Source organism: Mixophyes fleayi, chromosome 10, assembly GCF_038048845.1.
Source record: "Mixophyes fleayi isolate aMixFle1 chromosome 10, aMixFle1.hap1, whole genome shotgun sequence".
NCBI classification, from domain to species: domain Eukaryota; kingdom Metazoa; phylum Chordata; class Amphibia; order Anura; family Limnodynastidae; genus Mixophyes; species Mixophyes fleayi.
The window spans coordinates 27,797,222-27,820,302 of NC_134411.1; the positions used below are offsets into that span (position 1 = coordinate 27,797,222).

The 23,081-nt window shown below is 42.2% G+C and overlaps 1 protein-coding gene across 8 annotated transcripts in view; it reads left to right on the plus strand.

Annotated features, from left to right (window-relative positions):
- Positions 1 to 23,081, plus strand: part of SHANK2 (SH3 and multiple ankyrin repeat domains 2) — a 359,718-nt gene that overhangs the window by 122,454 nt on the left and 214,183 nt on the right. For all 8 annotated transcript variants that reach the window (XM_075188258.1, XM_075188267.1, XM_075188257.1 and 5 more), the window contains exons 7-9: positions 8,187 to 8,354; positions 14,430 to 14,546; positions 18,030 to 18,107. In XM_075188258.1, coding sequence (XP_075044359.1) covers positions 8,187 to 8,354; positions 14,430 to 14,546; positions 18,030 to 18,107 — 363 coding nt within the window. The remainder of the gene's footprint in view (positions 1 to 8,186; positions 8,355 to 14,429; positions 14,547 to 18,029; positions 18,108 to 23,081) is intronic.

The window sequence follows — 23,081 nt, forward strand, 5'->3', positions numbered from 1 at the left end:
CAGGGAACTAGCGACATCACTGCGAGGGCAGTCTATCAATTCACAGGAAACTCATGACATCACTGAGAGGGCAGTCTATCAATTCACATGGAACTAGTGACATCACAGAGAGGGCAATCTAACAATTCACAGGAACTAGTGACATCACAGAGAGGGCAGTCTATCAATTCACAGGGAACTCATGACATCACTGAGAGGGCAGTCTATCAATTCACATGGAACTAGTGACATCACTGAGAGGGCAATCTATCAATTCACAGGAACTAGTGACATCACTGAGAGGGCAGTTTATCAATTCACATGGAACTAGTGACATCACTGAGAGGGCAGCCTATCAATTCACAGGGAACTAGTGACATCACTGAGAGGGCAGTCTATCAATTCACAGGGAACTAGTGACATCACTGAGAGGGCAGCCTATCAATTCACAGGGAACTAGTGACATCACTGAGAGGGCAGCCTATCATTTCACAGGGAACTAGTGACATCACTATGAGGGCAGTCTATCAATTCACAGGGAACTCATGACATCACTGAGAGGGCAGTCTATCAATTCACAGGGAACTAGTGACATCACTGAGAGGGCAATCTATCAATTCACATGGAACTAGTGACATCACTGAGAGGGCAGTCTATCAATTCACAGGGAACTAGCGACATCACTGCGAGGGCAGTCTATCAATTCACAGGAAACTCATGACATCACTGAGAGGGCAGTCTATCAATTCACATGGAACTAGTGACATCACAGAGAGGGCAATCTAACAATTCACAGGAACTAGTGACATCACAGAGAGGGCAGTCTATCAATTCACAGGGAACTCATGACATCACTGAGAGGGCAGTCTATCAATTCACATGGAACTAGTGACATCACTGAGAGGGCAATCTATCAATTCACAGGAACTAGTGACATCACTGAGAGGGCAGTTTATCAATTCACATGGAACTAGTGACATCACTGAGAGGGCAGCCTATCAATTCACAGGGAACTAGTGACATCACTGAGAGGGCAGTCTATCAATTCACAGGGAACTAGTGACATCACTGAGAGGGCAGTCTATCAATTCACACGGAACTAGTGACATCACTGAGAGGGCAGTCTATCAATTCACAGGGAACTCATGACATCACTGAGAGGGCAGTCTATCAATTCACATGGAACTAGTGACATCACTGAGAGGGCAGTCTATCAATTCACAGGGAACTCATGACATCACTGAGAGGGCAGTCTATCAATTCACAGGGAACTCATGACATCACTGAGAGGGCAGTCTATCAATTCACATGGAACTAGTGACATCACTGCGAGGGCAGTCTATCAATTCACAGGGAACTAGTGACATCACTGAGAGGGCAGTCTATCAATTCACACGGAACTAGTGACATCACTGAGAGGGCAGTCTATCAATTCACAGGGAACTCATGACATCACTGAGAGGGCAGTCTATCAATTCACATGGAACTAGTGACATCACTGAGAGGGCAGTCTATCAATTCACAGGAAACTCATGACATCACTGAGAGGGCAGTCTATCAATTCACATGGAACTAGTGACATCACAGAGAGGGCAATCTAACAATTCACAGGAACTAGTGACATCACAGAGAGGGCAGTCTATCAATTCACAGGGAACTCATGACATCACTGAGAGGGCAGTCTATCAATTCACATGGAACTAGTGACATCACTGAGAGGGCAATCTATCAATTCACAGGAACTAGTGACATCACTGAGAGGGCAGTTTATCAATTCACATGGAACTAGTGACATCACTGAGAGGGCAGCCTATCAATTCACAGGGAACTAGTGACATCACTGAGAGGGCAGTCTATCAATTCACAGGGAACTAGTGACATCACTGAGAGGGCAGCCTATCAATTCACAGGGAACTAGTGACATCACTGAGAGGGCAGCCTATCAATTCACAGGGAACTAGTGACATCACTATGAGGGCAGTCTATCAATTCACAGGGAACTCATGACATCACTGAGAGGGCAGTCTATCAATTCACAGGGAACTAGTGACATCACTGAGAGGGCAATCTATCAATTCACATGGAACTAGTGACATCACTGAGAGGGCAGTCTATCAATTCACAGGGAACTAGCGACATCACTGCGAGGGCAGTCTATCAATTCACAGGAAACTCATGACATCACTGAGAGGGCAGTCTATCAATTCACATGGAACTAGTGACATCACTGAGAGGGCAATCTATCAATTCACAGGAACTAGTGACATCACTGAGAGGGCAGTTTATCAATTCACATGGAACTAGTGACATCACTGAGAGGGCAGCCTATCAATTCACAGGGAACTAGTGACATCACTGAGAGGGCAGTCTATCAATTCACAGGGAACTAGTGACATCACTGAGAGGGCAGTCTATCAATTCACACGGAACTAGTGACATCACTGAGAGGGCAGTCTATCAATTCACAGGGAACTCATGACATCACTGAGAGGGCAGTCTATCAATTCACATGGAACTAGTGACATCACTGAGAGGGCAGTCTATCAATTCACAGGGAACTCATGACATCACTGAGAGGGCAGTCTATCAAATCACAGGGAACTCATGACATCACTGAGAGGGCAGTCTATCAATTCACATGGAACTAGTGACATCACTGCGAGGGCAGTCTATCAATTCACAGGGAACTAGTGACATCACTGAGAGGGCAGTCTATCAATTCACAGGGACTAGTGACATCACTGAGAGGGCAGTTTATCAATTCACATGGAACTAGTGACATCACTGAGAGGGCAGCCTATCAATTCACAGGGAACTAGTGACATCACTGAGAGGAAAGTCTATCAATTCACATGGAACTAGTGACATCACTGAGAGGGCAGTCTATCAATTCACATGGAACTAGTGACATCACTGAGAGGGCAGTCTATCAATTCACAGGGAACTAGCGACATCACTGCGAGGGCAGTCTATCAATTCACAGGGAACTAGTGACATCACTGAGAGGGCAGTCTATCAATACACAGGGAACTAGCGACATCACTGAGAGGGCAGTCTATCAATTCACAGGAACTAGTGACATCACTGAGAGGGCAGTCTATCAATTCACAGGGAACTAGTGACATCACTGAGAGGGCAATCTATCAATTCACAGGGAACTAGTGACATCACTGCGAGGGCAGTCTATCAATTCACAGGGAACTAGTGACATCACTGAGAGGGCAGTCTATCAATTCACATGGAACTAGTGACATCACTGAGAGGGCAGCCTATCAATTCACAGGGAACTAGTGACATCACTGAGAGGGCAGTCTATCAATTCACAGGGAACTAGTGACATCACTGAGAGGGCAGTCTATCAATTCACATGGAACTAGTGACATCACTGAGAGGGCAGTTTATCAATTCACATGGAACTAGTGACATCACTGAGAGGGCAGCCTATCAATTCACAGGGAACTAGTGACATCACTGAGAGGGCAGTCTATCAATTCACAGGGAACTAGTGACATCACTGAGAGGGCAGTCTATCAATTCACAGGGAACTAGTGACATCACTGCGAGGGCAGTCTATCAATTCACAGGGAACTAGCGACATCACTGCGAGGGCAGTCTATCAATTCACAGGGAACTAGTGACATCACTGCGAGGGCAGTCTATCAATTCACAGGGAACTCATGACATCACTGAGAGGGTAGTCTATCAATTCACATGGAACTAGTGACATCACTGAGAGGGCAGTTTATCAATTCACATGGAACTAGTGACATCACTGAGAGGGCAGCCTATCAATTCACAGGGAACTAGTGACATCACTGAGAGGGCAGTCTATCAATTCACATGGAACTAGTGACATCACTGAGAGGGCAGTCTATCAATTCACATGGAACTAGTGACATCACTGAGAGGGCAGTTTATCAATTCACAGGGAACTAGTGACATCACTGAGAGGGCAGTCTATCAATTCACATGGAACTAGTGACATCACAGAGAGGGCAGTCTATCAATTCACAGGGAACTAGTGACATCACTGAGAGGGCAGCCTATCAATTCACATGGAACTAGTGACATCACAGAGAGGGCAGTCTATCAATTCACAGGAACTAGTGACATCACTGAGAGGGCAATCTATCAATTCACAGGGAACTCATGACATCACTGAGAGGGCAATCTATCAATTCACAGGGAACTAGTGACATCACTGCGAGGGCAGTCTATCAATTCACAGGGAACTCATGACATCACTGAGAGGGCAGTCTATCAATTCACAGGGAACTAGTGACATCACTGAGAGGGCAGTCTATCAATTCACAGGGAACTAGCGACATCACTGCGAGGGCAGTCTATCAATTCACAGGGAACTCATGACATCACTGAGAGGGCAGTTTATCAATTCACATGGAACTAGTGACATCACTGAGAGGGCAGCCTATCAATTCACAGGGAACTAGTGACATCACTGAGAGGGCAGTCTATCAATTCACATGGAACTAGTGACATCACTGAGAGGGCAGTCTATCAATTCACAGGGAACTAGTGACATCACTGAGAGGGCAGTCTATCAATTCACATGGAACTAGTGACATCACTGAGAGGGCAGTCTATCAATTCACATGGAACTAGTGACATCACTGAGAGGGCAGTTTATCAATTCACAGGGAACTAGTGACATCACTGAGAGGGCAGTCTATCAATTCACATGGAACTAGTGACATCACAGAGAGGGCAGTCTATCAATTCACAGGGAACTAGTGACATCACTGAGAGGGCAGCCTATCAATTCACATGGAACTAGTGACATCACAGAGAGGGCAGTCTATCAATTCACAGGAACTAGTGACATCACTGAGAGGGCAATCTATCAATTCACAGGGAACTCATGACATCACTGAGAGGGCAATCTATCAATTCACAGGGAACTAGTGACATCACTGCGAGGGCAGTCTATCAATTCACAGGGAACTCATGACATCACTGAGAGGGCAGTCTATCAATTCACAGGGAACTAGTGACATCACTGAGAGGGCAGTCTATCAATTCACAGGGAACTAGCGACATCACTGCGAGGGCAGTCTATCAATTCACAGGGAACTCATGACATCACTGAGAGGGCAGTCTATCAATTCACAGGGAACTAGTGACATCACTGAGAGGGCAGTCTATCAATTCACATGGAACTAGTGACATCACAGAGAGGGCAATCTATCAATTCACAGGAACTAGTGACATCACTGAGAGGGCAGTCTATCAATTCACAGGGAACTCATGACATCACTGAGAGGGCAGTCTATCAATTCACAGGGAACTCATGACATCACTGAGAGGGCAGTCTATCAATTCACAGGAACTAGTGACATCACTGAGAGGGCAGCCTATCAATTCACATGGAACTAGTGACATCACTGAGAGGGCAGCCTATCAATTCACAGGGAACTAGTGACATCACTGAGAGGGCAGTCTATCAATTCACATGGAACTAGTGACATCACTGAGAGGGCAGTCTATCAATTCACATGGAACTAGTGACATCACTGAGAGGGCAGTCTATCAATTCACATGGAACTAGTGACATCACTGAGAGGGCAGCCTATCAATTCACATGGAACTAGTGACATCACTGAGAGGGCAGTATATCAATTCACATGGAACTAGTGACATCACTGAGAGGGCAGTCTATCAATTCACATGGAACTAGTGACATCACTGAGAGGGCAGTCTATCAATTCACATGGAACTAGTGACATCACTGAGAGGGCAATCTATCAATTCACAGGAACTAGTGACATCACTGAGAGGAAAGTCTATCAATTCACATGGAACTAGTGACATCACTGAGAGGGCAGTCTATCAATTCACAGGGAACTCATGACATCACTGAGAGGGCAGTCTATCAATTCACAGGGAACTCATGACATCACTGAGAGGGAAATCTATCAATTCACAGGGAACTCATGACATCACTGAGAGGGCAGTCTATCAATTCACATGGAACTAGTGACATCACTGAGAGGGCAATCTATCAATTCACATGGAACTAGTGACATCACAGAGAGGGCAGTCTATCAATTGACATGGAACTAGTGACATCACTGAGAGGGCAGTCTATCAATTGACATGGAACTAGTGACATCACAGAGAGGGCAATCTATCAATTCACAGGGAACTAGTGACATCACTGAGAGGGCAGTCTATCAATTCACAGGGAACTAGTGACATCACTGAGAGGGCAGTCTATCAATTCACAGGGAACTCATGACATCACTGAGAGGGCAGTCTATCAATTCACAGGGAACTAGTGACATCACTGAGAGGGCAGTCTATCAATTCACATGGAACTAGTGACATCACTGAGAGGGCAGTCTATCAATTCACAGGAACTAGTGACATCACTGAGAGGAAAGTCTATCAATTCACAGGGAACTAGTGACATCACTGAGAGGGCAGCCTATCAATTCACAGGGAACTAGTGACATCACAGAGAGGGCAGTCTATCAATTCACATGGAACTAGTGACATCACTGAGAGGGCAATCTATCAATTCACATGGAACTAGTGACATCACAGAGAGGGCAATCTATCAATTCACAGGGAACTAGTGACATCACTGAGAGGGCAGTCTATCAATTCACAGGGAACTAGTGACATCACTGAGAGGGCAGTCTATCAATTCACAGGGAACTCATGACATCACTGAGAGGGCAGTCTATCAATTCACAGGGAACTAGTGACATCACTGAGAGGGCAGTCTATCAATTCACATGGAACTAGTGACATCACTGAGAGGGCAGTCTATCAATTCACAGGAACTAGTGACATCACTGAGAGGGCAATCTATCAATTCACAGGGAACTAGTGACATCACTGAGAGGGCAGTCTATCAATTCACATGGAACTAGTGACATCACTGAGAGGGCAGTCTATCAATTCACATGGAACTAGTGACATCACTGAGAGGGCAGTCTATCAATTCACATGGAACTAGTGACATCACTGAGAGGGCAGTCTATCAATTCACAGGAACTAGTGACATCACTGAGAGGAAAGTCTATCAATTCAAAGGGAACTAGTGACATCACTGAGAGGGCAGTCTATCAATTCACATGGAACTAGTGACATCACTGAGAGGGCAGCCTATCAATTCACAGGGAACTAGTGACATCACTGAGAGGGCAATCTATCAATTCACAGGAACTAGTGACATCACTGAGAGGAAAGTCTATCAATTCACAGGGAACTAGTGACATCACTGAGAGGGCAGCCTATCAATTCACATGGAACTAGTGACATCACTGAGAGGGCAGTCTTAGCAATACACTTGAATGTCTGTGCCTCATGCCTCATTGATATTACTTCTGACAGTGGCTGCTTTCTTATGAATATCAGTGCAGCCTACAGAAGGGCTGTCCCCATTGGACAGTAAGTGCACTGTAATGTAAATTTTGTAACATTGTAATAAACACAGCTGTTACAAGGTAAAATCATAGCGTGATGTAATGATTAGAGATGCTGAGATTAGGTTTACAGCAGTTTTAAAGTTAGAAAATTTGCAATAAATTCTAGAACATCAGACAGACTTTGCCTCATTGTATTACATGTTCGGAATGTTTTGTCCAAGCGAATGGCGATTTGTACTTGAATACAGTAATGTCCACTGTCAAAAATATAGTTCAGCCATGTCTGAGTCGCTTCAAACATGTTCTTATCGTGTTTTTAAATCATAATAATCATTATATCATATTATATTAAGATCCCAAACGTCTCTAACACTTTTAAAAGGGCAACAGTAGGTATGTAGTCAAAGTCCCGGGGGCTATATTGTGTTGGGATGTGTCTAGACCATCTTCTGCTCTAGTTTAATTCCCAATGTTTCTAGCGGTCCATGCAAAAGTTGGGACTGTCGGGATGGCAGGACAGTCCTCATATCAGGATTGTTCAGTTGGGGAGGTATGTGATGTCAGTATGTAACATGTATGTATACATATATGTACTGATTTTCAAATTGGCAATATGCACATGTATCATTGAAAGAAAAAGTCACCTAGGAGGACTGCAGTGTAATGTAGTATCACAATATCACGCTAACTTGCTCTTGTCTTGTTCGGTTTAGATTGTCAGCTCTATGGTTTAGTAACCCAATAACTTACAATTAAGTATCATGGTTAGTGGTCGGTGTATACTCTCTTTCCTAATATTCTGCCGTTTTGCAGACGCTGCTGGAGTTGGGTGCTTCCCCAGACTACAAGGACAGCCGCGGTCTGACCCCCCTGTACCACACAGCGATGGTGGGTGGAGACCCGTACTGCTGTGAGCTGCTGCTACATGAACACGCGACCGTGGGTTGTAAAGATGAGAACGGCTGGCAGGAGATTCACCAGGTAAGGGCTGGCGCTCTGCCTGGTCTTTCCCATATAGTGTTGTGTAAGCCATTGTCTGCAGTGCACAGAGTTATGTCATGCATTATTGATGGAAAGAAACAGCTTATTTTTACTTCCTATAGATACTTAGCTTTCTATTCTGTAACACTAGAAGAATCATATCCTATCATTTACTGCTACAATACTCATACACTGCGCACTAAGGTCCTTATTGAGGGATAGGAGCAAATCCAGGAGAGTAGGCAAGTATCATCTAGAGTTACGCCTAGCTCTAAAGGAGGCCTTAAATGCTGTAAAGAGACACTCCTCATGTTATTTTATAAGCAAAAACCGTGCGCTATTGCACAGATATGCTGTAACCCACAGCAACCAATCAGGTGTTTCCTTTCATTTTTTAATATCTCCAGAAGAATGACAGCTGCAATCTAATTGGTTACTTTTGGTTTAAACATATATATTGCACAATGCATCACTTTATTAAAGTCATTGTTGCGCCACTACTGAACATTCTTCTATTAAACATTAGATCCAAGCTGTATAATATGTATATATGTACATACATATATATATATATATAGCTTCGCAAATCCTTTGGGATCCGCGGGTCTGACGTGTGACACTGTGGGAATCCCCATCTCCCATGCTGAAATCCTGCAGACCTGCAGCTGAACACTATGGAAGTGTACAGATAACATATTTTCTGCACCCAATAAATGCTATAATTAAGCACATTGCTATGCTTCCCTGCCCTGTGTTACTGGTTTAGCCCATATACTGACCGCCTCCACTGTGTGCACCAAGACTGTCCATTCACTAGGAACTAGTGACAGCACTGAGTGGTCCTTTCCACTGCTAAAAAGAGGGGGGATCTTTATTAATGAGGATAGCATCACAGTTTCATACTACCCAACACTGAGACATGGAGAATTGGGACACAATAAGCCCCCTCCCCTCATAATCTGCCCCAAACCTCGCCCTAAAGACTGCCCAGATTACCCCCAAAGTTTCCACTTTTCTGTGAATTTCCCCCTTTTTCTGGATAAGCTCCGCCCCTTTTCAGGTCTGCGATTCGGGACTGTGCCTCCGGAATTGGGACAGTTGGGAGGTATTCTGTTTGAAGGCGCGGCTTGGTTAAATCATGGCATGTCCTAATATGGCCGTGGGCTGAGCACCTTATTGTGTCACCATATCCCAGTGTTATATACTTCATAAATATTGATTTGCACAGTGGAGGCCGCCATTTTGTGGTGTACAGAAATGCTTGATATCCATGTAATGTGTGCAATTCTGATGATGACATTTGACATAGTTCGTTACGTTCTAATTACAGGAGGGTCTACATATGTTTTTACGGTTGGTAAGCTGTTACTGTTCTTCCAGAAGACAGTAACAGCTTTGTTTTTCCATATTACGGCCCATTATTTTGTGCACTGGGCTACTTCAATCACAATTAGATCTGGTGCATTGGCTTTTCTGAGCAATAAAAATTACAACCTGATATCCGTTGTTTTATGGTAGTACAAGACAGCCTCGTTGCAGGTGCTATTAATATTTTGATGTAAACTCATCCATTTATGGATTTATCCAGAAAACAACTCATACCACACATCAGAACTTACACCGCAGGGAGACGATTAGCTGTCGGATATTTCTGGCAGCTTCAGAGGGCGCACAGAGACAAGAGACTGCGGGGTTAGTGGCGACAATCTCTCCCGCTCTGTAACAACATCATTTATTCTTAATTAAATACTTAGACTCTAATATACTGGGCATGTAAACAAGGAATCCACGGCTAATGCGCTCGTTTTCTCTCCAAGTCCTGCCAAGTCCCTCTGCTTGTTCTCACTATCCCTGTCCATTAAGGCAGACACTCCGTGTGAAGCTACCAGTGCTCGATATATCCAGAGTTTACACTGTGCCAGCTGCCATTTTAAGTGCTGGCGTGTTTTCATATCAGCTGTAACAAGAGGCATATTCCTGCCCATTCTTGCACTGTAAGCCAAAAGCTGGTACTCCACGTGCCCTCAGCTGCTGGTGAACTACAAGTCCAAGCAGTGGCAGGACTGCTGGAGACTGTGACTATTGCTGCTGTGAGGGAAACAGGGGAACGTCAGACTTTAGATCATAGATGCAGAGGTTTCTGGGAAATAGGTGTACCATTACCATAGGATTAGACAATATTCAGGATATTGGGCACAAAGGGGCTTATGTAATAACCCAGAGCAGTGATGTGCTATAAAAACCAATCGCAGAGCAGCTTTTAGCATTCTAACGTAGTCAGCTAAATGAAAGGTGATATCTGATTGGTTGGCAATGATTACAGCCACATATAACCTACAACAAAGTTTTATTAGCTGGACAGTTCTAATGCATACTTGCCTACTTTCAGTAGGCGACATCCGGGAGAGGGGCGTGACTAATAGACGGGAGGAGGCGGGGCGACTCGAATCGCGTCATTTTGACCCCCACCCGCACGAGTAAAATGCAATTTTGTCGCGGGACCAAAATGACGCGATTCTCGGTGAATCGCGTCATTTTAACAAGGGAATTCCAGGATGTGGGAGAAATGCCAGCTCTTGTGGGAGTCTCCCGGACTTTCCGGGAGAGTTGGCAAGTACGTTCTAATGTCAATTTCAGAAAAGGGGGTGTGGTTCCATGATTTGTGTAGTGGAACATCCCACATTGAAGGCGTGGCTGCTGAATATCAGGATGTGGCCTTGTAAGATTGGGGGCATGCCTTGACTTCCAAATCAGAAATGTTGGGATGTAGACTGCACATCATTACGTCACGCGTCAATCAGTAGGGTGTGTTTTTGTGGCAGTGTCCTGGGTCATTTGTTATGAGTAGAGCAACATTTGGATTTCACAGAACACTTATCATGTGCATTTGTGAATGTGTTCACAAAACTAGAAGAGCCCTTTAAGTAATCGAAGAATATGGTATTCATAGTTGCCTACTCTCCCGGAATGTCCGGGAGACTCCCGAATTTCTGGGAGTTCTCCCAGACTCCCAGAGCAGGCAATTCTCCCTGATCCTGTCCGGCTGTGTAAACTAAACGGAGGGTTCGGGGCATAGTGACATCATGGACCCAACAATGTGGCCCCCCCCCCCCCTGTTTAAATTGGCTCAGACTAGTAATGTCCGTTTTGGGGGCGGGGCTAATTATGCAATTCTTTGAGCCCCGCCCCCACACACCCACTTGCACCCCGGACCTCCTGGGAATCATCTTGCCCATGTTGGCAAGTATGATCATCATCATCATCATCATCATCATTTATTTATATAGCGCCACTAATTCCGCAGCGCTATACAGAGAACTCATTCACATCAGTCCCTGCCACATTGGAGCATTGGAGCTTACAGTCCAAATTCCCTAATATAGACACACACTCACACAGACACAGATGGTATTGAGTTCACCATGTACCTAATATGCAACAACTGTGGGACTTATTAAGTTGACATGGGCCGGGAACCCCATATATAGTCCAGTATATAGTCCATGCAAAGCCAAATGAAGCTGTTCTGAGGGCAAACAAAAGTGTAGTTACTCGCTATTAGGTGTCAGGGTCCAACAATGAAGCCACTCAGTTGCTAATAAAGCCAATAGGTTCTGCTACATCAGTAGAGGACAACATCCTGCATTGTTGTGAAATATAGAAAGATCTCATATTGTACACATATCATCTGCCTCCTTTCATCATTGTAGCTGCAGCTTCCCTGATGGAAAACATAAAGTTTGTTTTATAAAATGCCATTTGTAACATTAAGGACTCTTACACACATTAGTTTGACGTCAGAATTTAATGGGGTTATCCGCATGAAAACTGATGAGAAACCCGATTAACCGTAAAGTTAATGAAAGTGATTGAAACCATTCCCACTTGTGTAGTTCTACGCTGGTGTGATTTCTTGAAAGGAATGGCGGGTGAGCGCTAAGAGTCATCGCCTCCGTATGTCATTGTAACTTGCGGTGAAACCAGATGTTCTATTGCGGCTGTAGGCAGTGATATAAAATCTATGTGGTCAATGGATCAGAATTAGACCCTGTAGAGATAGATAAATTGGTATCTGACTAAGCTGGCCCTGCTGTGTGTTGCCTGTGGTAGGTTAATTAGATTGTAAGCTTTACTGACAAGAACTGATGTGCCTAACCCCCCCCTCCCAATACTTTGTGGTTCATTCTATTACACTAACCTTGCCAAATGGTTCAAGTTAAACTTAATCTGATCTGATGAATATTTGAATAATGTACCAGGGAAGAAGCAATGAGCTGATGATATCATTATCCTCTGTGGTTAAAGCATGAAAGAGTATTTTTGTCAGAGGAGCAATGGTGTTTGTATGAGAAGAGGATCCACTTTTGCAGCAATTTAGAGTGTATGTGTGTGGAAGGGGGGGGGACTTGTCAGGTCCCTGTTCCTCAGTAGGGCAGTTAAAACCTTCTGTAACATTTAGCATCTTCATAAAACATTCATGCCGGGGGCTGACTAGTCTTACCTGGCTGAGCCTGTGATGCAGGCAGTTCCCACGCTGACTTTCTCTTTGTAAATGATCAATTAAGAGCCAACTTGACAGAAGTATCTCCAGGTTCTTCAATGTGAATCACATTGTCCTCTGGCGGCCTCTTCTGGTGCAAATGTCTCACAGCATCTCGGTAATGATCAACTTCCAACTGTAAGTGTTTGGTATGTAGGTGTAACGGTTGCCTGGACACAGTGGAGGTATCTATTTTTGATCCAACATTCATGAGAATGCAGCCTATTAATTCGCTATGAACAAGTGACATCATTGAGGCTGAGTAGTAGTTAACCTGCATAATGATCGTCTATGTGTAACAATGTAATTCTGTCTGTGCTGATGGATACATTGGGGTCAATTTATTAAACAGCGAAAGCGGAAATACGTCAACGGTTTACTCCCCCCTGCGAATTGCAATGCTATCGCTGCCAGTACACCAGGTCTCACCAGCGATAGCTCAGTTAATACTTTTTTTCAATACTTTTATCTGTTTTTACAATTTATTTTTTATATATATTTTTTTTTAATGAGTCAAACGGAAAGGCCAAGTCCGGGCTTTCAGTTTCACTCTGCGTGCTTGAAGTGTGTGCGCAATTAACCCGTACCGCTCTGGGCCACTATCGCTCAGCTGCTTTGGCGAGATTTTAATGATAAATAATGGTGATATAAATTAAGCCGTATCTCCATATATTCTTATATAGATAACATAGTAACAAATTCCTGTTTTGAAGATGAATGTGTAAACACTACCAAATCATTGTGATCCTTTTACGTATATAGCGCCAACATATTCAGCGGAGTTTTACTAGAAGGGAGAAGGTTTCAACTTGTCATGGTAACAATACAGGGGTTTCCAGCTGCAAGGAATTAGGAAATAAATCCTCTGTATTAGAGTAGCAGCAGTAACAGTTAAAGACAAAGAGAGAAACCAAAACCACAAGTAAACTGGAGCAAATGCTGTTACACTCCACGTGAGACACGTTTATAAATGATAATGTGCCTTACCATGTGAAGTGTCACTTTTTCTGATTCCTGTGTAAAAAATTGACTGGGTTATTGGTGTAAATGAAAGCTACAAAATTTTAAAACCTGATGGTTGAATGCATCATTTGTTTAAAGCACGAAACAGGTGCAAAACTTACAAATAGAAGCACATAATTGGTCCGCCTAATATCCACATGCAATGACAATTTTCCCAGACATCGCTGTTTGCACGGGAAATGCGCGTAACCATAGCAGTGCTTGTTAATATCACCCAACAAATAGTGCTTTACTCTGGTATCCAGCCGTATAGGAGAGATGCACTAGAACAAGACGGTTTCAATAACAACTCATGATGTGAATTTATTTATTTATGTCCGTGTTATTTTCCCTGATGGGTTTAGTGGAGGTGTTAACTCTGCCACAACCACACAGTCCTCTGTCTGGGAGACAGATGCAGTATACACATGTTATGAATGTCCGCTCAGTGGTATTATCTGTTCCTGTATGTATTAGTGTTTCGTATTGCAGTGTTTGTTTTGCTCCCGTGTAACTGTGTGTTCCGCCCACAGGCGTGTCGCAATGGCCACTATCAACATTTAGAGCACTTGTTGTTTTACGGAGCCAATATGGGGGCGCAGAATGCTTCCGGCAACACAGCGCTACACATCTGCGCCCTCTATAATCAGGTCAGTAGTGATCAGCGCACACCATGTTGTGTTACCCATACTGATACGTGTCATCCTGTTCTGTCTGTCTTGTTTTATCCGTCACTATCCCCCTATCTGTACATCATCTTCTATAGGTCACCATGATATATTCCATACATTACTCGTGCCATTTTATCCATACCCCACTCTGATACACCCTATTGGCTTCTGTCCATGTGTCACACTGATTTATCCAAACATTTTACATCCAAACTTCACTCTGGTGCAAAAGTCATTGTCATACATGGGGCTGTGGTGAGTAAAGAACAAATAGCAACAAAAAGATGTTTAAAATGAAAATGTGTGAATACAATTACATTTATAATTGGGCCATTGTATAGTGCTGCCTTATGCAAGTGCCCAGTTGGCCTAAATGGTAATTACAGCTTCGGTCATATATCAGTGATGTACATCCCATCCGGCTTAATTCATAGGGTACTCCGGTGCTGATAGACCAGTATCTAGCTGGGAGCATTATATTATAAGCTATTTGGAGCCTTTATTGTGAATATATTTATTTTTATATTATATATTCACTTAGCTGTCATTTATTGTTTTTTTTTTTTTTCATTTGTTCTTGGCTCTATGTATCCAAAGAGTCCAGTTTATCTTGAACGTTCTAACTAAATCATAGTAACACACCTGGGAAATACATCACAGAGATATATGTCATTTTGTATTATTCTCCATATCCGAAGTGCCCCAAATTCACTGTATCCATGTGTCGAATTTTACCATCACATTCATTGATAATGATCATTCTCGTCCAATAATATCTATTCTCCATGTTTGCATAATTTGTATCTCTCGTATATTGTACAACATCGCATCTAGCCCAGTAATGGCTAACCTGTGACACTCCAGGTGTTGTGAAACTACAAGCCCCAGCATGCTTTGCCAGTAGATAACTAGCTGATAGCTGGCAGAGCATGCTGGGACTTGTAGTTTCACAAACACCTGGAGTGTCACAGGTTAGCCATCACTGATCTAGCCCCTTGTTCTGGGAGACAGGAATCCCTTACATTATGGACCAGTGGTGGAAGTGGAGGTGTACACGGTGGTATGTCATACCGCCACTTCTCCGACCTGCTGCCTTCATTGTAACACTATCACATTCCATTCATTTACATTTTCCATAACGCCTAAATTTCCACTTTGACCTCTGTTGTGGACACTTTGTTTTCATTACTTATGTTATCGGGTAATTTCTAAACTTTATTTAATTTGAAGAACACTGAACCCTATGGTGCGATAATACTTTGACCTTTGGTCAACATCTAGAAGATTCAACTAAAGATTCACATGCATATATACAATTAATCAGATAAATCCTCTGGGTATAACAATTAGCTCTGAAATCTGGAAAAGATGACTCTGCTTTAATGACTCTGCAAGCAATGTTCCAGATAGGATATGCACGATAGATGAAACTAATTAGCCTCTATGGATTGTACATTTTAGTATATATTGGTTGCTTGTCAACTTGAGTTAAAATGTGCAGAATGTAAACAGTTTTGTTGGGTAAGATAAATCATTTAATTGAATTGTAAGCTCGCAGGAGCTTACGATCTGCAAGAAAACAAGAGATAGGACTTTTTATGTGCATGTCTTAGTGAACGGTTTGGCCATATGAATAGAAGAGGCCATCCAACTGGTTTCTAATCTAGCACCACAAACAAATTATCAATCATGTCATATAAACATATAAATAGAAAAGTAATATAAAAAAAATCATATAAATCAGCTAGTTAACATAATGTTGCACCCCTAGACAGCTGTTTAGGGTCTCAGATTGTCGCCCTAGTGTCGCTTTTTAATGTACAATAGGACAGTCAAAAATCCCTGGGGTTATGGTCAACCTCCTTGTTTAGGATTCCATGGGGTAAATGTATCAAGCTACGAGTTTCTGGCGAGTTAAGTGGAGATGTTGCCTATAGCAACCAATCAGATTCTAGTTATCATATATTTAATACAGTCTACAAAATGATAACTAGAATCTGATTGGTTGCTATAGGCAACATCTCCACTTTTCAAACTTGCACCTTGATACATTTACCCCTAGGTCTTTGCCTATTAGATACACACTGATTTCAGCGCTGTAAGGTAACTGTGTTAATTGATTTCATGGACAGCTTTATTATATACAATAATATGTATAAGTTCCCTCAGGTGTAAAATAATAGCAAAAAATACTCATATTAATATTTATTGTTAAAAATACAATATTCCCAAACTGTGGAATAGTGATTAGTGTTTGGTGGTATCAGCTCAGTGATGTCTGAGCAGGGAGCACCAACAATATAACTTGTATGAAGTCAGCGTAAAAAATAAATAAGCTCAAGACAGCGAAACATTTTCCACCTCTCCAAGGTCCGCTCAGCCCGCAGACAATTCTCTTACTAGAAATTGCTTTCTTGCAAAACAAGGCTGATATGAAAACCAATCTGAAATATCCCAATTTATTTTTAAATACCTCTGGTATATTTCACAAATACTAACTTATCCGAGGTTTAGATATTGGAGATAGAGGACGATTATTGGGGAACATTCTCATATTTTCTTGTGGTGCTTAAAGGTAAATAAATGTGTAAATTCCTAGACATCTGAATTATCAATTTTTGCATACAGGACAAATACTGAATGCAACGTATAGACACTGGCCTGCTTTATTGTTATACTACATATTAGAGTTTGCCAAGTGTGCTCCCTCTCACAACTCTGGTTTAAGGTGTGTATTTTATATTAACCTCTCTGTTGCTTCCCTATTTTTCTGACTAAACCATATTTCTCAACATATGATCTTTAAAATCAGGAAAAATTAAGCCGCACCCTGTTCCAAACAAACCACACCCAAGTTCAACTACTAGCGCACAGTTTCTGATCAAACACGCCCATTTTCTGGTGAATTCCCTCCCACTTCCCCACAAGCCCGCCCCTTCCAGAGTCCGCTTATCTGGACTGTCCCACTGAAACGGTTGGGAGGTCAAACTGTTGGAAGTTTATAGGGTCAGGAAATAATTATATCCTCTGTGAGGTTAAATTTGCCACTGCCTTACTGGGTTTTGCCTTTCTCTGCGGACTGTTTTATTACAGTGTTATTTGCGGGCAGCACAGTGGCTTAGTGGTTAGCACTTCTGCCTCACAGCACTGGGGTCATGAGTTCAATTCCTGACCATGGCCTTATCTGTGTGGAGTTTGTAGGTTCTCCCCGTGTTTGCCTGGGTTTCCTCCAGGTGCTCCGGTTTCCTCCCACAATCCAAAAACATATTAGAAGGTTAATCGGCTGCTATCAAATTGACCCTAGTCTGTCTCTCTATCAGTGTGTGTGTGTGTTAGGGAATATAAACTGTAATCTCCAATGGGGCAGGGACTGATGTGAGTGTGTTCTCTGTACAGCGCTGCGGAATCAGTGGCGCTATATAAATAAATGGTGATGATAATATTCTGCTCTTTGCGGTACAGGATAGCTGTGCGCGGGTGCTGCTCTTCAGAGGAGGTAACAAGGAGATAAAGAACTACAACAGCCAGTCTCCATTCCAGGTAGGTGTCTTTCTCACTTTTTACAACTGATTGTCCAATACTGCAATGTTGTGAAGTGTGGTTGTGTGGAGTTTTGTTCTCTTTGTCTCTGGCTACTCCAAGATGGCAGCCTCAGCGCTTCACGCTTGTAAAATAAATAAATAAAACTGTCAGCCAAGAGGGAAGATTTTTGCTAGTGTTCAGTGACCTGTGGAAGCTGCTGTACTGTTCTCGGATGTAGATCTGCTGCTAACAAGACTCCGCTCTTAAGCTGTCCACGTGGATACATCAGAGTGCAAACACAGAGGACCCTCTACATATTATACCCCTGGGTGTCAGGTTGTGTGTGGACTACTTTTTGGCCTGTGTTTTAAGCTGGCGTTATGAAGAGAGCGCACAGCAACGCCTCAGTGATATCACTGGGTTCTAGCGAATTGATAGGCTGCTTTCTTCCCATTAATATTGGTTCAGACCACAAAATGGCTGCCACCGAGAAGTGTAGGTAGTGGGGGCACTTTAAACAAATCACATTTCTTTTGAAGGGGCACATCAGATATTCCCTGTTCATATATTTAGTATTCAGACTGTGAGAAGATTGTAAAGATACAAAACAGGTTCCCAATTATATCAGCCAAGCACCAGAACAAATGGACCATGCCACAATGTTACCACCAAATTACCCTGAGAAATGTTATTAGACAAGCTTTTTTAATGCAACACTAAGGGGTATATTTACTAAACTGCGGGTTTGAAAAAGTTGAGATGTTGCCTATAGCAACCAATCAGATTCTAGCTGTCATTTTGTAGAATGTACTAAATAAATGATAACTAGAATCTGATTGGTTGCTATAGGCAACATCTCCACTTTTTCAAACCCGCAGTTAAGTAAATCTACCCCTAGGGCTCTTCTTTCTATGATACATAGATCCCTAAATGTCAGAAAGGTTGTTAGTAGCCATTAGAGATAACTTTTTTTTGTGTTACAGTAGAAACACCTTTACTTTCCTGTCAGTAATGTAGCTTATGTTATTAATGTGCATAGTTAAGTAATTCTTGTTTTTTGGTATTATTCCCTACATTATCTTTTCCAATTTAGTATATTCAGGTACATTCTCCTGTTTATGAATAGTTCCTGAACACAACTGATGCAGAAAACATTGTTCCCCTTGTCAATAATCGATTACCTCAGAGAAAAGTTGGCTGCAGACACGGATCTTGCAAAAGATATAAAAAGAATATATAAAACGTTTACCACACACTAAAACAGTAAAAACATTGAAATGCATAGAGATACCTGTAATAAATTCCCTTATCCTCATAACTTAGTGAGCCATAAACAAAACTACACCGAGCAGTATTTTAGGTGAATAATAGATAAGATTATTCATATGTAATATATAATGATATAATCATACTATAATTGTTCTAATTGTATATGTATTATGCCATTTTTGTTTGTTTTGTCAAGGTAGCAGCATTTAAAATTTTTTAAGATGTATAAAACGATCCAATCATCCATCATTAAAACGGCAGCACTTAGTGGACAAAATAGCACGAAAAATCCATTTGACATCTTTAAGGCTTGGAAATCTATTATTTTCACTCAGCAAGACAATAACATAATTAGTATAATGTGAATATGAGACTTGTCCAGTGATTCAAATCGTAGTGAACGGGCCTTATTCACATAAGGATATTGGAAAATAAGTTGCTTTTTATGGGAGTTTGCCTAAATTATTTTATTTGACTGTCGTTCCCCTTTAATATATACTTACATATTTAGCATCATTTGTCTTCTCGGTAAGGAGTTTTTGTATTGCACGCTAGATAAGGCGTGCTGAAGAGGTTACATAATGTACTAGAAAATGCACATTTCATGCAGGGAAAGTGTAATTAAGGGTTGTAGTAACATGGGTGGGGGAAAAAGGAGAGTAAGTATTTCATACTTGCCAACTTTTCCCCGTTGGTTTCTGGGAGATCCCGGTGGAGGTGGGCGTGCGGGGGTGGGGCTTGATGAATCGCACGATTTTGGCCACTCCCCTAAACGAATGTAACAATTTTGGCCACTTACAGCAGGGGGCGGGGCTAAGATGACGCAATATTTGCGTCATTAAGCCCCTCCACTTATCTATTGCGGGGACGAGAACTGGGAGGTTGCTCTGCTCGCCCGGGAGGTCTCCCAGAAATGGGGGAGTCTCTCGGACATTCCGGGAGAGTAGGCAACTATGCTTAAAGAAAGGCAGTTAATGAATCTCTAGAGACTGAAGAGACTTTTACATTTCTGTCTCCATTACTGAAGTCATGTTTTCTTACCTGTCAGTCTTTGATTAAATCTTGGTCTCCATTAAAATGGTCACCTCCATAGGCATCAATACATGGACATAGGACACAATTTCTGAACAGTGTCACCATGCCACAGATGGCGAAGCCAACCACGTCTTGTACTGGCTCAGCATCAGGAAGAATACTAGACTCTTCAGGGAGTGAGGGAGATCACCCATATTTCAGGGAGTCTCCCTGACATTCAGGGAGAGTTGACAAGTATGAGGTGTTAACTAGTTAGATATCTGGCATAGACATCACAGTTTGAAAAAAGTCACCTATGTTTTTTTTAGGGCTCGTTTACACAGAGGGGGTAGATTTATATAACCTTCTATAAAGAAAAAGTGGAAATGTTGCCCATAGCAACCAATCATATTCTAGCTATCATTTCCTAGAATGTACTAGATAACTGATAGCTAGAATCTGAGTGGTTGCTATGGGCAACATCTTCACTTTTCCTTTATAGAAGGTTTGATAAATCTACCTCAGAGAGTTTGATTTGGTAGATGGGAAAATGTGTAACTTATAAGGTGTTTGTGACTAGGGCTGGAGCACCTTATTGTATTAATTTGCCAACTGCTGCTCGTCTGAGATGTTTCCATTATTTTTAGCCAATAGTTGAACTTATACAGCAGAACATCAGAGATGAGGGTGGTGGTCCTGTGTGCCTCAGTGTGCTCACCATTCCTGTCATTATATTAGAGACGATAGGGCTGCGTATGACATTGGCAGTATCTGCTATGAGGAGGGGGTGGAGGTAACCAGGTAGCCACAGACTCTGACAGTGAAGGGCTCCAAACCGCGTGGAGTATTGAGTTGAGACTCAAACTGATGCAGGAAGACTGGGGTCAGCAGCGCCTCTATATAAAACAATTACCATAGTCCAACTTTATAAGTGGCTTGTTCAGCTAAAAGGTTTATCTTGCTGGGTTCCAAACAGAACGCAATGCAGAAAAACCGTAATTAAAATATTGATGGTAAGGAAGGTGAATAAATGACACAGGCATTATTGTCTCGCGCTACTGTCTATACCATATGTGTGTATTATATACCTCTGTGGAAAAGACTCGTGGTACGCTATATAGATAAGTTGATTTGCTGGGTATGCAGAACACTTAACCCATAATTGGTAAGTGCTTTGACAGATGCAAACACGTGATTTAAGTGCGTTTGGCTTATGACCTCTCTTGCCATACTGTTGTTCAGAGGGTGGACTCCTCTATTACTATAGCTGCTCCCGATCTACAAGCGACTACAACTACGAACATTAAGTGCATATGTCTCGATTTCTTTGTTCAATAAGAAAAAGCGGGGAAAGATCCAGCGTTTACGCCGGCGTTTTGGCTCTACACCACTTGTTAAATAGACCCTTTTACGCTTTATTAACTGTTTAAAAGGAATCAAAACCCTCGACCACATCACACGGGTTTCCATCCCCTTTAAAGATGCACTAATGCCAATGTAATGTAAATATATAAAAACATTGTTCAAATACGACACAAAACAAAGACAGCCCTGATGTTCCATTGCTGGCCTTACCTATTTAAGACACATATAAGCTTTTAGCAACCAGTATGTAATATATAGTGCCATTAAACAAATGAATTATTTGTCAGTTTGCAGACTGACAACCAATCATATGTACACAATAAACATCTAAACCCGATCTTCCGTTGATAAAATACTTTTGTCACTCTTTGCTTGTGGAGCAGTCAGTGGTTAAAGATCTGTTATATACATTCAGTGATCTTAAGTACCATCTGTAGATTTAAATTCACCCCAGATGATAAACCTCTCGACTTGCACGGGATTGAGAGCACCTCTTCAAGACCTCAAGTATATTCTAGGATAAGTGTACATTAAAGGTAGCTATTAGAAGATGGGAACGTGTTGTAGAATAATAAACAGCTCGCAATTTGCATTCAAGAAGATAAATGTGTACATCTCATACAGAAGGGATCGGGGTCAATGGACGGGTTGCTAGCACGACACATTATATGCCCCATTCAGAAGATTTATCTCTCAAAATGTTTTATTCCTTCACAAAACATATGTCTTTTTGAAATTCCATGTACTATGTAGGCTCTGTTGTACTAATGTATCATCCATTTTTATTTCTAAACCTCATATTCCCATGGGAGTTCTTATTGAAGGGGCTGTCCACATCCAGATAATTTTATCTTATTGGCTTGTACATTTACTAAACTACATTGTATTTATATTTCTGTGCATTTCAGCCATGTATTTATATCATCATACAGAGAATTATATGATAATCACTCTTAGTTACAGCGCTGCTCTGCGTATTAAATACAACTAAATCTGGACAACGACTTTATGTTGTATATCAGGACACCAAAAATAAACAACTATGCATGGTGATATAAATTACATGTCTGGCCCCCCTAGATGGGGACAGAAACAGAAAGCAATGGAGGAGCTGCCTGATGGTGGAAAACAAGGGATTAACCCCCCCACCCACCCCACCCTTCCCAAAGTAAAAAGTTTCAGCTATTGTAATGTGTGTGGGGATCTGGATGAGAATTGCATTTACACATTGAGTGGACCCCTTCATCTCTGTGCTTGGTTCCTGTCTGACAGTGGTAGCTCTCAGTATCGCTGTCTAATTACCATGCGTAGAAATGCCTACTATTCACCTAAGTTTAAATGTTG